The sequence below is a fragment of the Triplophysa rosa genome, linkage group LG21, assembly GCF_024868665.1.
Source record: "Triplophysa rosa linkage group LG21, Trosa_1v2, whole genome shotgun sequence".
NCBI lineage: Eukaryota > Metazoa > Chordata > Actinopteri > Cypriniformes > Nemacheilidae > Triplophysa > Triplophysa rosa.
The window spans coordinates 19,172,568-19,189,039 of record NC_079910.1 but is presented as its reverse complement, the minus strand read 5'-3'; the positions used below and the strand labels follow the sequence as shown (position 1 = coordinate 19,189,039).

Genomic DNA, 16,472 nt, shown 5'->3' with positions numbered 1-16,472 from the left:
AACAAGATCCATTGCAAAACCCGCAGAATAACCTGGGTTTTGCCGTGCAGGCCCGCGCTCCAACGCACCAACGGAAACGTATGCCAATAATTTCTGTTAATTTAAAATCTTTTAAATAAAACCATCCACAACTGAAAGGCTACAACTAGCAATCGTTATCGCAACTCTCATATTTATTACACCTATATTTGTCAGAGTGACGTGCACTACCGCCGGTGGCAGTTCTCCACCGTCACGGCACTTTACCATCGCGGTGGTGCGGTTGTTACGGCAACCGTCACAGCCCTATAAACTATCAGTTATTTATCAGCATGAGAAACACGTGTGAGCAGACTAAAATGCGTGTGTCTCACGGTGAATGCATGAGACTGTAACATGAATAGAGTTTAGCGGGCTGTGCGTCAGTAATAACGGTCCGTGGGGAAACGCAGTGCTCCGTGTGTACTGTAGTTAAATGGATTAAACGAGGCTTCGAGGCAACAAAAATTGCCTCGATGATTTTTTGTATTCGAATAACTCGAGTTACTCGAGGAATCGTTTCAGCCCTAATACACAGTTAGCTTGATTTTGAATGTTAACGGACCGGCTCGCACCGTTCCAATATGGCGGACGACCTACGTATAGCGGCCCATAGAAACAGATGCTAATGCGGCTTCTAGTTATTTATATCTATGTTAACTTAATTGAATTATGACGCACCCACATGAATAAACTATAGTATATTATATTATTTCCTGTATTACTGTATGTACTAGTAAAATAAGTAGGTGTAAAAAACAATAGAAAAAACTGAAAATGCACTGGAGAGATGCTGGTTTACATTATCATAGTTGTGCATTGTTTTTCGCAAGGTTAAAAAAAACTGTAGTATCTAGGTTTCCTACTATAGTTAATGAGTAAATGCTATAGTATACTGAAGTATTTTTCATGTGGGCAAAAATAGTACTATTGTATAGAAAAAAAACCTAGAAAAATTAAATCGGAAAAAACGGAATTTGTGGAAAAAAATATTTCACAGGGCCCTTTGACTGTGTAATAAGTGGTTTCGTGTCAGGGTCTCAATCACCTTTTCAAGATTTTTTTCGCGATAATGTCTGTCTGATTGTAATTTACAACTTACTAATAAAATGAGCGATAAATGTCGAGAGAATTGTTTTTGAAAGGATCATATTCTACACTTTCAATAAAAGTTACTAAGAAGGACCTTAAATAAATTAACATTGTATCACCATGGAGCATGAAAAAAAAAACTTGTTTCTTGTGATATGTTTCTGAAATCATGTTAGCAAGCAAGCATTTTTCTTTTACTTTATCTCTTGCTGTGTTGATTCAGACAAGCTCAGGCAGGAGTCCACAGTGGAAGCAGAAGAACCTCCTCAATTATGGGAGTTTTATGCATCATGGAATGTCCCATGTCAAAATATACCTCATGTCACAGACATGCATGCCCGCCTATCAGTTTATATGAGGGTGTGCGATAGGCATTTCTCTGATGTCAGTGTTAGTGTCAGTGGTTGCTTTAGCAGCCCATGATAAAAGACCATCCTTAAAGGTCCGGTTGAAGTCGCATTTTCTTACAATCTCATATTAATCTTGAGGACCTAAAGAAAGCCCACAGCGCAGCCAGTCTTGATGCAGTGCAGCCAATGTTGATAGTAAGCGGGTCTTCCTCATCGGTTGCCGTGTGGACGGGTTATTTCTTTCGCCTTGCTGTGGGCGTGCTTTTTTCCAGGAGAATTGCCAAATAAGGGACTAAGAAAAGTTTTTACGTAATGGTTTTTCATGTTAGAAAAAAACTATCTGAAACCTATACGAACCTTGGGGGAGTGTATCGTAGGGTTGGGTCCCGGACTCGGTACTTTTAAGGGCACCAACCAAATTACGTCGGTACTACAGAGTATCGATTCACATTAGATCAATCGGTGCCAAATTTCGGTACCTGAGAACGCATCGCAAATAAATTGCTTCAAAATGAAGAGTAATCCCTTTTTTATTTTGTATTACAGTAAAGAGTTACTTGGTAATTCCTAACACCCAACGCAGCGGATGTCCCTCTAATGCTAAAGAGACAAAAAAGATAGTTGTTTAACTGAGCACTTTTTGAGCAAATGGTCTTAAATTCAGTCATCTTTTACAGGCAATTATTTTACAGTAGGATTGCTAATATACACACAGTATAGCGAAAATTGATACATGCTTAAGGCACTATGAACAAAATAGTCCTATTACAAATCTACAGCATCAGTTAGTTCGAGAGGTCCCAGGTTTAAATCCCGGACGAGCCCCCACATTTGTCACAACGTCTCAAAGCCATGACAAATGAAAGGAGGACATAGTGAAGTCGGTTGCACAAAAATCATTCATTAACGTGATTTGAAAAATATATATTATTCAAAACATGGGCATCTGTAGTGTGTGTTGGGTGCATGATTGTTGATGTAAGAGCAAAAATAACTTAACAAATAGCAAAAGACAAAATCAAACACAAAGCAACTGTAGTTTCTGTACTAATGTATTTAGTGTTAAGCTGTTAAATTTTGAATAGCTATAGAAATGAATTTGAATTAAATTGAATAGTCACTAATCATTATGATAATTTGATGTTTATGCTGATGTTTTGTGACATTTGCTCTCAGAAATGCTAAAAGACACCATATATTAGTTGGTGTGTGTGTGTTGTAAGCCAGGTGTGTACTGTACAGCAGACATGCATGCAGTGTGTGTAATAGCGTAACATGATGGACAGTCTTATAACACACACAAATCAGGGGCTGTATAGAGTCACTCCAGGAATGTCAGGGTTTAGATAAAATGCAAGTGTTTGCTTGTGCATAATGTGAGGGGTTGTGCGTTTATCACTGCGCATTTCTGACGCTTGCAAAATCCCATATTTAGTCACGCATTATTTAAATGTTCCGCTTAAAGTTTTATCCTAAAGGGGCAAAAGACATGCAGGGATGGAAATGCTTATAAGTATTTAGACATTATAGTGTGAACTGCCTTCTACTTTCTTTGTAAAGGTCGACTATTGTCATTGTCGGGCAACAGTTTAAACAGTTTATAATAAATACAGTACTATAAATAAATGACACATGCGATTTAATGGCATGGACATTTACATATTACTTGCCGCAGTAAGTTGGCACAGTAGTGCAGGAACATGCATTAAAGAAAAGATTTCACCCAGTGGGGGGTTTTCAAACTTTTTCATGCCAAGGACCCCGAAATATGATGGCTTTGAAAGGGACCCCTTTCTAAAATGCATATTCTTTTTTATATAAAGAAGCATTAAAACTGTTAGACACATAGTAATTGTGATATTATAAAGACAACATATTGTTTGCAGAAATTAAACCGTAATAATCTTCAGTAGATAATCTTAAATAATCTTTTTTTTTTTTCTCGGGACCCCTCAGGACATTCTGGGTGCCCCCTGGGGGACCCCAGTTTGAAGACCTCTTACCCTCGATTTATGCAGTTAATTTATGTTTTGCAACACAAAGGGTGATTTTTTTTGTAAATCTTGACTACTCTTTCATAAAACTGTAGTTTAAAGTAGGGGGTTTAATGATACACTTAGCTCACAATTCAATACACATATACCAAAGTGTCCCAATATTTTGAACGAAATTAAAAAATGAAACTTAAAATAACTTGAAATAATAATTTATTTCCAAAACAATAGCTTTCCATTGCATTTTGGGTGTGCATGAATTGAAAACTTACTGTTACTGTAAAAAAAATCCTAAAACAGAACTTCTTAAAACATATATAGCAAATAAATAAAGAAATAATTGAACAAAACATTCAAATAAATAGTCTTTAGAGGGTTTATAAATATAATACAACATAATACATATAATATGTGTTGCAGCTTATATCAACACAAGAAACAGTGATGCTTTTGATGGCAGTCATGGTGTGATACTTCGATGAGATTTCAAAGATTTGACGTTGCACACATTATAAACACATTCTCGCAGAACAATGGCTAAAATACTGTGATTGATTTCTTGTGTTGAGTGTGTTTCCAGTGTAAAGGTGAGCAGTGACACGTGATGATGAAAATAACTTCACTTCCTGTTAGGGCTGTGCCGATAAACGATATCATATCGAATCGCGATAGAATGTATTTCAAAAACGATGATAAGCTATTGTCATTTTGACTCGATATGGATTAATCTTACAGTCTAACAGAACGCAGAAATAAACACAACAACAGTCAGTCAGCGTGCAGCTTTTATCATGCGCGTCAAAGTACAAAGTCCATTTCATACTGCACTTGGCAAAGAAAACTCAACATGAGGAGGAAAACATTACTGGAAGCGGAAACAAAGGTGAAACTAACCTCGAGTTGTCATCACGCGGTTTATCAAGTGTCTCATTTTTTTCGCAATCGCCGGTTAAACAAAACAAACTTGAGGCACAATTGCAAGCGAGTTACTTCGAAACTCAAGCACAAACGTTTTTATATCCATCGTTAACATACCTGCTAACATGAGCTGGTGCATATGAAACAAACCAGCGCTGCCATGTACAGATTAGAGATGTAATGAAGTGAGTTTGTGTGCACATTAAAATATTAAACCTTGTATGTAAGATGCTTGCAAGATTAAAGAAATGTACTACAGTTTATGTGAGATGTCTTTAAGGTTCACTGAATGCATTGAATGAATCCAACTACTCGAGCAAGACATTATTGCAGCGTTATGTATGTGCACAGGTGCTGAGCCAATAGCGATCGAATGTACGCAGTAACGGAGCCCTTTCATTGGTTGAATGTACTGAATGAACACTCCCTTTACTTAACGAGTCAATGGAGTCAAAATGAGACTGAATGAACTGGTACATGTTGTTTATGGCCTAATATCCTCTGTGTTGCAACAGTGCATTAATTTAATTAAATTTTAACTGGTTAAAGGTTAACTTTTGTTAACAAACTGTATTTAAAATAGATTCTTTTAAATACAGTTTTTTTATTAAATATATATCGAAATAAATATCGTTATCGATCAATATAGAAAAAAACTATCGAGTTTACTTTTTTGCCATATCGCCCAGCCCTACTTCCTGTGTGTTTCTCACTGCAGTGTCCATATGGGTTTACGTATTTTCCTTCATCTCTGTAGCTTGAAGCACATTCCTGACTTTCTGCCCCTTATCTACACTGTCTGCAAGACACACACACATTCACAAAAGATCAGGTGACCCGGCAGAGGTCTGGTCTTAACCTTTGCTCTGGGGTTCATGCTGGTTTACACAGTGCTGGCCGGGGCAGCATTACTTCTTTATGTTTTGTGTGTGTGTGTGTGTGTGTGCGTGCGCGTGCGTGCGTGCGTGCGTGCGTGCGTGCGTGCGCGTGTGTGTGTGTGTGTCTGCGTGTGCGTGTGCGTGTGTGTGTGTGTGTGAATCGCCTCTTACACAAATAAACTGAAACAGGGAAATAAGGACAACATGCACTTTGTGAGGCATTGATTGACATCTCGACAAGAACGTGTGAAATACGGTTTCCTATAATGGAATGCACTATTCTACCTTTCACTTTCCAGCTTGAAGAATAAATCATAAATAATATCAGATAATATTCTTATATTTCTTGAATCTCTTTCTATTATGAGATAGCCAAGGTTTTCTCTTGAAAAAATTTAAAGATAAAATCAATAAAGATAATCTTGCAAGTATACTGTGGAATATGGTCTACTACTGTTTCACTTGCTGTTTCATGTTTCACTATATACTGTGTATAATGTGCTAAACAATGTATTCAGCAAGTTTGTATTCTATTTTAAACAAAGCCTTTTTTCTGATCGTGGGTTCAGATGTCCCAATCGTAATGATACAGATAGGAAGCAAGCATGGTTATTCAATTATACATGGATGACAAAGCTAAATAATACAAAATATCTGACTAAAAAGAAATTCAGACTCTGGCTCTCATTTCAATAGTTTGAGATATTTGAAGTGTGTTCAGATCTCTAGTTCTTTTTTAATGCTTTGTACATATTCCAGCACGAACGTCTACTGTTTTATTACGTGCTATAAAAGCAGCTCTTTTATCTTCTCTCCATCTTTCTCTCTCTCTCCTCTGTCCCTCCTTCTAGATGAACATGACGCTGTACAGAAGAAAACTTTCACAAAGTGGATCAACGCGCAGTTTTCCAAGGTAAGCAAACAGTCCCAGCAGAGCTCCTGCTGAACTTCAGAGCGGCCGTCTCTATATTCTGACTGAGATCTGAAACAGAACATGCACAAGATATTCTTGTGTTTCTTTTTGAAGCACAGAGACACTTTGCTTGAATAAAGTCACGCTAAAGGGTGCTGTTAGACCTTACTGTCTTAATAAAATGATTATCACACAAAATATGAAAGAAAACAAGCTTTGTTTGTTGAAACACAAAACGACATGTCGGTGTGAACGAAGGGGTTAACACATGAAAACACATACTGATACAATATACAGTATATGTAAATATTTACGTAAATTCAAACATAGCAATGACATTTTAGGTCACAGGTTTATTTATAGCCATTGAATATTTGCACTTGAACATTCTCTGATCGTTCCTTGAAATGTTTTCTAGACTCCAGGGGCCTCATGTATCAACAGTGCGTACGCACAGATGTGTGCGTAGTGAGTGCGCAAGAACAGTTTCACTCAAAGTGTGGGATCTTCCAACTTGTACTTAAACGTAGAATTGTGTGTAATCTAGTCGCAGAACGGTGATACTACAAAAAGAAAGTGCCACAGTGTGTTTCCTGTGTCCTTTATTTGCAAATACTCGATTAGTAATTTCATAGTTCAAGCAAGACATTTGCGTGTGAAACGCTTTAAAGGTACAGTTTGTAACAATTTTACATTAAAATATTCAAAAAAAATACTAGGCCAGTGTGATATCTTTTGTTCAGCTGAGTACTTAAAATATCTCGAATGTTTCCAACTACTTGTAAATCGTGAGAAAATCGCCATTCTAAACCATGACACGAGGCTGTGCAGTTACCTGTCAATGGCGTCATATCCGCGTTACCCTTTGTTACCGCCTTTACTGACGTAGAAACCGCATGACAACAGTGTCGTGGACAAATGCAGAAGTAGTTAGCGTCTAGCAAGCCACTAGCTTGTTTCGAGCAGTCACTTATTTATGGACCACAATTATACGCAACATGTATAAAACTTTATTACTTTACCTCATCCGCTAAAATAATTTCTCGTTCCCGTCTGATTGATGACCATCAGCGGTGGAGTTGAAGACAACAGATCCCATCATTCCACGCTCCTTCACAGCGTCATCAAGCTACGCCATTGTTGTTGTTTTGATCGTGCGCCCTTCTAGGTTTTTACAAACTGTAGCTTTAAAAGACAGATGGGAAATCATTTGAAATGTAGTCATAGTGTCATGGCTGATCTCGCTTTGCTGGATGATTTGGCAAACCTTCTTTTATTGAAAGCACAATGTAAAGACACACTTAACGTAACAATATATGAGAAAAAATTAAAAGCATTCAAGCAAATTGAAAGAGAACAAAAAAGGTTTGCATATTAGTCATTATTACAAAAATGATATAAATAAAACATTGTAACATCTTATTGCTTTTCTATTATCGCATTACCAAATTATAATATGCAAATTCAGTTTTTTTCTAAACATTTTAATTTATGGAAATATATGTAATATAAATAATGATGAAACTATCAATAAAAACCAAAATGAGCAAACCATGCATTGCGGGAAAGAATGCGTTTTCAAAGACTGTGGTGATCTGTTTAGTGAGAGCACAGCACACATTCACGTGATTAATAAGGGGAGGTTTCGTCACCGTAAATGGTTCATTGGGGGTGTTTTTCGAATGCAAATGACCATGAGCGTGAACGAGCATGGTGCTTAAGAACATGTGGGATTTATCAACAAGGACGTTTGATAAATACAGATTTGGTTTGTACTTAGACACATTCTAAATTTAATTCGTAGAACAAAATATTGAACCCTTTCTACGCACGTTTGATAAATGAGGCCTCAGCTTTGTGGAGTGAAGGTAAATGCAGCAGGGTTTGGTTTCCTGCAGTCATGTTTTAGTAATGTGTTTGGCGTCTGAGGTCATCTCGCTTTAATTACGTCATTCATTCGCATTAATATTAATAAGAACAATCAGTTTAATATAGAAAAAGAGGACACACACACACACACACACATTCAGTAACCGTACTGTTAGTATAAAAACCCCGGTTAACCAATTGTAACAGACATCTAAGCCATTCATTGAAAAGCATAATTGTGACACTGAAGCACTATTACAACATTGCTTAACCAGTAGCCTTGATTTGGGGCAGGGCTACCTGTTTAACAACCAATGAAAGACAAGGACAGTATTTTGGGAAACTGTTTTGAAACCAGGTTGTGTTTGCAGTTCAGAATTTCTTTAAGTTTGTGTTTTTGTGTATGTTTGTTTCAGACAGGGAAGGCGCCCATCAAAGACATGTTCTCTGACCTGAGAGATGGCAGGAAACTGCTGGATCTCCTGGAGGGACTCACCGGATCTACACTGGTGTGTGTTTATATCTGGGAAGATCAGGTTGTTTATACAGTGTGTGTGTGTGTGTGTGTGTGTGTGTGTGTGTGTGTGTGTGTGTGTGTGTGTGTGTATTTGACAGTTTGGAGGTTCTGAATGGCTGGTAAGCGTAATGTGTCTCAACTATACATTTATATTTAGCTTCATCCAAACACACACACACACTTCACCTTCATATCTCCTCTTCATCGCTTACGAACCACTGGCACACTTATCACAATAACATCACCTGTGTGATCAAAGCACAATGACAGAAAGCGTATCATCTCTCTCTCTCTGTCTCAGACCAAAGAGCGTGGATCTACTAGAGTTCACTCCCTCAACAACGTCAACAAAGTCCTGCAAGTGCTTCACCAGAACAGCGTGAGTTTCTTTCTTTCTTTCTTTCTTTCTTTCTTTCTTTCTTTCTTTCTTTCTTTCTTTCTTTCTTTCTTTCTTTCTTTCTTTCTTTCTTTCTTCTCTCCGTGTCCTTGCTGCTGGTAGATACTCTGGGCTTCATCTGTGGCTGAAATTATTTTTATTCCTCATCTCGAATCGTCTGACAGACGCCGCCTAAGGAAGGGACAGCAAGGACGGCTAATTAAAATGCGTTATGGTTCATGTGTCTTTTAGCCACATTAGCGTGCTGGGGTGATTTTGACATGTCCTCTGTTTTTGCACTCTGATGGTTCAGGGCCATACACACAAACACATGATGATATACACTAAAAGCACGATTACTTTTTATTACTTTATTTTGATTTGAAAATAGAAGCTGTCACAGTAAACTTAAAAGTTGAGAGATAATGCTAGTCTATTTGCGACCATTTGTTTTAATGTGCAACAAAATCTCTTGCGTAGGTGTTTGCATGATGTTTCATAACACTTGGTCCAGACGTGTTTTGGTTCTTCAGTAACTGTTCATTTCAACTCACCAATAGCTTTACTTTAACATTACACACATTACGTTCAGGCTTTGTTCACTCTCTAAGCAAGCACGTCACATCTTAAAAACCGACTATTGAGTGATAAGTGCAGGTTTGGATCATCTGCACCTGTTAATCCAGTGGAATTAGTCGTCTTTGAGACGGGCATGTTTACACAGATTCAGCCATCACGGGATGGTGGTATAATCCTCGGTAGGTGCAATAATAGCAAGTTAGTTAATGACCAACGACAAATTCAAGTACTGTGTTTATTTACAGTATTCACTATCCCCAGAGATACAACAATGCAGTACTCTTGTAATGTGACATATTTTTGAAACATAATATTTAGTTGGATTTAGGCCTAAATGTTTATTTATTTGGTTTATTCCATTAGAATTTGATTGATTGTTTGGTATTTTATGTTGCCCTTGTTACACGTTACATGTATTTACCATATTATTTACTATAAACTGTGCATAATTACATCATGTAATTAACCCTTAACTAAACCTTAATACTAACCCTTAATAATTATTTTGGTGAAGTATATATATATATATATATATATATATATATATATATATATGTATGAAGTATATACATTAAATGAAGCTTTATTTGAAAGTTGGAGAAACTAATTATGTTTTAATCAAATATTATCAAACAAACATTTGCTTTTTTTAAGCCAAGTGAGACCATTTTTATTTTGAAAACTCGGCTTCATTTTTAAAATAAAATGAAAATACTTGTGTTTGTAAACATTCTTCTCTTGTCCTGTAGGTTGATTTGGTGAATATCGGAGGAACTGATATTGTTGACGGGAATCATAAACTCACTCTGGGACTCATCTGGAGTATTATACTGCACTGGCAGGTCAGAAAACACCCTCAGTGTTCATAATAACGCTATAGTTCTTCACCTGCAAACCTTCCTCAAGGACTGTGTGTGTGTGTGTAGGTTAAAGATGTTATGAAAGATGTGATGTCCAGTCTTCAGCAGACCAACAGCGAGAAGATTTTGTTGAGCTGGGTGAGAAACTGCACCCGTGACTATGACAGCGTCAACGTGCTCAACTTCACCACCAGCTGGGCAGACGGCCTGGCGTTCAGCGCCATCCTGCACCACTTCAGGTGAGACACACACACGCCCTCATGGTTAAACTGCTGTCAGTGCGTGACACGGGGTCAAGAGAGTTTGTGTTTATAAGCTGTTCGGACTGTTTGAGTTGATTTTGTCAGACATGAGCCCGTAGGAATCAAAAACACGCACCTTCCCCTGTAGCATTTGATATAGCTCCAAGAAACATAAGGATAGGATAAACTTGAAGGCATGCCCAGACTGAACTCGCTGTCTGAGATACCTATGACGTATGCTTGGATAGCTTTTTGATGACAATCTTAGCATGTTTTTGGATGATTTTACTATTAGATTAGAACTTTATTGTGCAAAATACAAATGTACCCAAGTGTGCACTGTATATACTGTGTATATATACAGTAAATATATAATAAAGTCAATACAAAGTCTGGGCAATTCCAGCGTTATGGATGTGACATTTTGCGTTATGGATGTGACAAGAACGTTCAGATAATGTATTTGTTACCAATATACTGTATCATATGTTTATATTTTACTAAACGCTTGTAGATAGAGTTTGAACATCAGAAACATATCAAGTCTATGCAGAAGTTTTCTATTTAAAAAAAGGAAATAAGCAAGCGTTATGGATGTGACAAAAAAAGGGATACGTTTTTGGGAGACGACAAACTCTGGAGGATTTCTGTGGATTAAAATGCACAAACCTGAAGCAATAATACCCAACAAATGGAGAAGGGATGCCTCTTCGTAGAACATGAAGCAGTTACTTGATTTTAATTTTTTTATGAAGAATATGTACTGTTATGGATTTGACAATCCTGAAAATGGCACTTAACTGACTATGAAAAATCATGCGCTAAAAATAAAACAAATGCTTTAAAAACTTGAAGAGAGAGGCCACATGGGTATTTAAACCACCGAATGTTAGTATCTGTGGTGTTAGTATAGTTTGAGCCTTTGGTAAAAACATGATTTTTGTCATAGAAAGGTTGACATTTTCACGTAATTGCCTGTCTTTATATACTGTTGTAATCTGTCTATGATGCTGACTGTCCATAAAGATTTTATCATGCAATTCGATTCTGTCCGCTGGTCTGCTATGCAAATGTCTTTACACTTCATTGCATTTTTTTTGTTGTTGCTGGAAATCACAGACTGTCTGGTAATGTTTCTGACTCTTTGTTTGATTAGATTCTTAATACTTATGTTATATATAAATCTGTTGTATTTCCAGGCCTCATGGGTTCATCTGGGAGGAAGTCATTTGTCTAACCCCAGTGGAGAGATTGGAGCATGCTTTCAGATTTGCCAAAGATCAGTTCAGCATTGAGAGGCTACTGGACCCAGAAGGTAAAGAACCATAATGACACCAGAACCTCTTAGATGTAAAACAGCAAGCAGTCCCAGAGCCTTCAGAGACCTGGAAAGGGCCAACCGTGGTTTCCAGTTGACAAGTTGCTGCTTACGCCCTAAGTAGGAAGTCTGAGTGAAATCTATGAAACAATGTTGGTCAACAAACCAGGACCCAAAGCCCCTGAGACTAATCATCTAGACTTGATTGGATTACATGGCTTTTCCTGAACACAAGTTCTCATGAGCCAGAAGTAATCAGAGGGGCCACATAAAGCCCACTTCATAACTACGCAAACCCATATACACTCTCTGTCTCTCTCTCTCTCTCAGATGTGGCGGTGCAGTTGCCAGATAAGAAGTCTATCATCATGTACGTGACCTCACTGTTCGCTGTCTTTCCCAATGACATCACGATGGATGACATCAGAGAGGTGGAGACACTGCCCAGGCGTTATAAGGTGGAGCCAGATGCGGGACACGCTCGGAGCGCACTGGTAATGCACACGCAAAAGCTGTATTCAAAATATCAAATTGCAAGTTACTTTACATCTGTAACCTTCTGTGTACTGAAGTCAAATAATGACTTTCATTTTAATGAAATCGTACCGATGGCTCAAATTATAAATCATTATTAAAAGCTTATCTTTGTGAATCGGGGTAAGTTACCCAGATAGCAAGCTACGTCTGTAAAATGTCTGCTAAAGAACTGGAAAACATCTGCTATGTAAAAAAACATATTTAAAAGTGCTGTTTAACATACTGTATATTATAAATCATAAACAACTTACAGACATCTTCTAGATGTCTTTATGACATCTGACAGCAGACGTCTCAGAGATGTATTGCAGATGAGCAAAGAATAAAAAAACAATGTCTTGGAGATGTAAATGAAGACATCAAATAGACATCGCCTAGATGTATTTTTGCTATCAGAGTAAGGAGACCGTTTTCAACACTGTATTTTGTACTGATAATGCTTAATGATTGATTTGTATTTATTTTAACCAATAAGCTATGCATTGCAGATTTAAAAAGGTAAAAATAGATTATACAGTATTTTACTTATACATTTTTTTTTTGTGGTATTTAATGACGGATGTGAGTGACTATGACTGATGACTGTTAATGAGTGATGGTTATAATGTTTATCAAGCTTTTTGCAATGCATTCTGGGATTGCATTCTCTGTGCAGGTTTTATTACAAACAGTTTTTGCTATAGAGGGGTCATATTTTGCCCATTTACAAAGTCTTGATTTTATATTTTGGTTGTCCTATAGACGGTTTCATCTTAACAACATAAACAAACGTTACCATAAATTAAATTAAATATAAATAGTTTTATAATTAGACACTAGCCAAACACAAACCGGAAGTTAACTGGGGGTCAGGCGCGTGCATGCATCCGATGAAACGGTCTATAATAGGTGTTTGAAAAACACGCAAATTTTTACACATATTTTATGTTATTGCTGCATCTGTCTTCACTATTTCTGCAAAATACTCTGTTTAGTTGCAGTCTTTATGAATGCCCTCCTTCTGAAACACTTTGATTGATCAAGCTGACTCAGTCTATTGTGACTGTGGTCAGAGCCATAGAGAGAGAGAGTTGCGTCAACTCCGTCAACTCTCAATAGTTCCTGGAAATTACTAATAACGCATGGAGCTGCCGCAAAACAGACCGATTGTGACGAACGTTTAACCCATTTAAAGACGCAAGTCATTTATTGACCAAAAAAATGAAATGAAGCATTTAACATAAAAACACAACTTGCTGGACCTATCTGAAGGCTTCATGAATCACGTGACACATGAAAAATTTGAACTTCCGTTGTTGCGACTCTCTCTCAACGGCTCTGATTGTGGTCACCCGCTTCTCAGTCTGCTATGATTGGTGACCCGTTCAGAGTGCGTCGACAATGTCCCACCTCACCATAACTTTAGCTCTTAGGTGTGAACATTAACAATGGCGTCGGTTTTATCTCTCTTAGTCATATATCTTATCTTAGTCAGTGTACATCAATGAATCAGGTTTTACCCACATACGCTGGCTGCTATAAAGTGTCGAAATACTTTGTCCTGGTTTTAAATGGTCTATTATTCTATCATCTATAACCACAGTTTAAAAAAGATGTTTGATTATCTTTTGCTTGGAAATTTGAGCATGTGCTGTTTCTGAAGTAATATCATTCAAATGGTGCTTAAGTGACCGAATGTTTTTAGCGGCCTTTGTTTGTTTATTAAACAGAGAGGCATATTCTGCTTAATGTTAAAACTGCAGGAAACCTGTTTAACGTGAGTGTTTCAAACTTAAATCATATGGAGCTGCATTAAAAGAGAGTTGTTCTGGTGTTTTCCAGCGAGGAACTGCATGTGGAAAATATTCTGCACACTGTAACTTTGCTGCAGACAGCAGGAGATAAGATGATTAAATTCTTATATGCTTTGTCATATATATATATATATATATATATATTGTTTATACGGTAACAAACAAGTACCCAGAAGTGTTATAGTAAAAATCACGTTTTCTCATTCCTAATGAAATCTGTGTGCCAGTTAGTGCTGTAATGTCTTGAAATGCTCATGTGCATCTGCAGTGATGCTGTGGGGCATTTGGGTGTTTCTGCTTTTGCCAGACCACAAGTATTTAAGTGCTCCTTATTCCAGCATTGCCTTCACCAGCCTCCACGCACACACACACACACACACACACACACACACACACACACACACACACACACACACACACACACACACACACACACACACACACACACACACACACACACACACACACACACACACACACACACAGACACACACGGAGAAGAGAAAAGAAGAAAGTCATATCTAGCATGTGGGTTGGAGTTGGGAATGCCAGCGGAATATTTTCATCAGATGACCTTTTTCTTCTAAATGAGGGTCATTCTGTTCGCATTTATTCACAGGAACAAAGGCCCGTTTGAGAGGCCCGTTGGCTACGATTAACAGCATTTTTGTCCTTTCACTGTTTGTGAAATGCATTCATCTTTATTTAGATGATATCTCACACACTGCCCTTTCTACCAAACAGAAGTAGCACAAATGGAAACAAACACACAACCTGAAACTTGAAAACAAAATTGTCCGTATTCTCTTTCTTAACACACTTTCTAGTTTTTTGGTGAGTTTTGTTTTGTAACCTTTAATCAAAATGTAAAATCTTTGTCTCTGTAACAACTTTCTTTTTGGGTGATGACCAAATAGCTATTGAGCCAGTGTTTATACTTCTGCATCCAAGTACTAAAGCTTCTCAAAGTGGATGCTTTTAGAAAATTGACTTGCTTTTCCTGGGCTTACTATCCACCATCCAGCCATTCCCAATTTATGAAATCAAGTCATCTTTTTCCTCCTCTTTTACAGGGAAATATGTTGCATCACTGCGTTGTTGTAAATGCCATCTTATGGCTAACTATTGATAACAGTGCTTGATAGTTGATGAATATTAGATTTATTATTGTTAATTATAACATTAATTATGAAATTGTTATTAATCAGTCATTTTTATTGTCATTATAAGTTCCATATGAAAAAGGTAATCATCCGCGGTATTGCTATCTAATTACCATCACTTTACTATGGTACCTCCCATTGTCAAACAAACTGAATGAAGGATCATAAGAGACACTTACGAAAATTGTTTTATTATAGTAAAAGTGTAGTAACCATGTTTTTCTGACAGAATAATTATTACCATTTGTATGTTATAGTAGACTCATGATTAAACAATGTGTGTTCCGTGGTTGTACTACAAATACCACAGTTGAATTATTACTGCAGTAAAACAAAAGTTTTTTTTGCTGTAATTATTCTGTATCGCTCTTTCAATTCCCAGTTGATATTTTATCCCAGCGTTCTCGGGTGTGGTGCCTCCCACTGTGAGATTTCAGATCAGACGGGTTTATTATCTGCTTCTGTCTCCATTATTAAATCGCACAATGACCTTCACGCCATGAAGGGAAACCTGCTTGCGTTACCGCCGCCCTCACACAATTACCGGCCGATTAGTGTTTCACTTCTATCAGTGAACTGTGACTTTGTGTCCTGGGTGTGTTCAGGAATGTAGGTCGTTGGTTTAAAAGCTGTCAGTTTAAGGCGTGGACTCTAAGCATCTGAGAATGTGGGTGATATCACATAACTGGCCCTGTTATGATTTTTTCGGTCAGCTGAGAACAACATGTGACGATAACAAGTTTTGTCAGCGTCTTTAGGGCCTGTGAATGGCTTAATGTGAGTTTAAAGCCATTTTTAGTGTATAGAGGTCACGTGTGAATTAGGGATGGACAATAAACATTTATGATGTTAAACTGGTGGAGAACAAAAGCACATCATTTGCAAAGTGTTCAAGCCACTGTTTTCCATACAGTGAAAGTAGGTGGTGATTGATACTGCCAAGCTACCAAAATAATGTAATAAAGAAAAGAAAAGAAATGGAAAGTTGTCCGTATGACTTCATACAGTGATTTTGTGTGAGGAGCTTGAGTGGTGGTGGTATATTTCTTGCAAGT

At 37.4% G+C, this 16,472-nt stretch overlaps 1 protein-coding gene across 5 annotated transcripts in view; it reads left to right on the top strand.

Annotated features, from left to right (window-relative positions):
• Positions 1-16,472, top strand: part of utrn (utrophin) — a 213,565-nt gene that overhangs the window by 17,793 nt on the left and 179,300 nt on the right. For all 5 annotated transcript variants that reach the window (XM_057319652.1, XM_057319654.1, XM_057319650.1 and 2 more), the window contains 7 exons: positions 6,102-6,163; positions 8,449-8,541; positions 8,851-8,928; positions 10,254-10,346; positions 10,431-10,603; positions 11,806-11,921; positions 12,255-12,418. In XM_057319652.1, the coding sequence (XP_057175635.1) occupies positions 6,102-6,163; positions 8,449-8,541; positions 8,851-8,928; positions 10,254-10,346; positions 10,431-10,603; positions 11,806-11,921; positions 12,255-12,418 (779 nt within the window). The remainder of the gene's footprint in view (positions 1-6,101; positions 6,164-8,448; positions 8,542-8,850; positions 8,929-10,253; positions 10,347-10,430; positions 10,604-11,805; positions 11,922-12,254; positions 12,419-16,472) is intronic.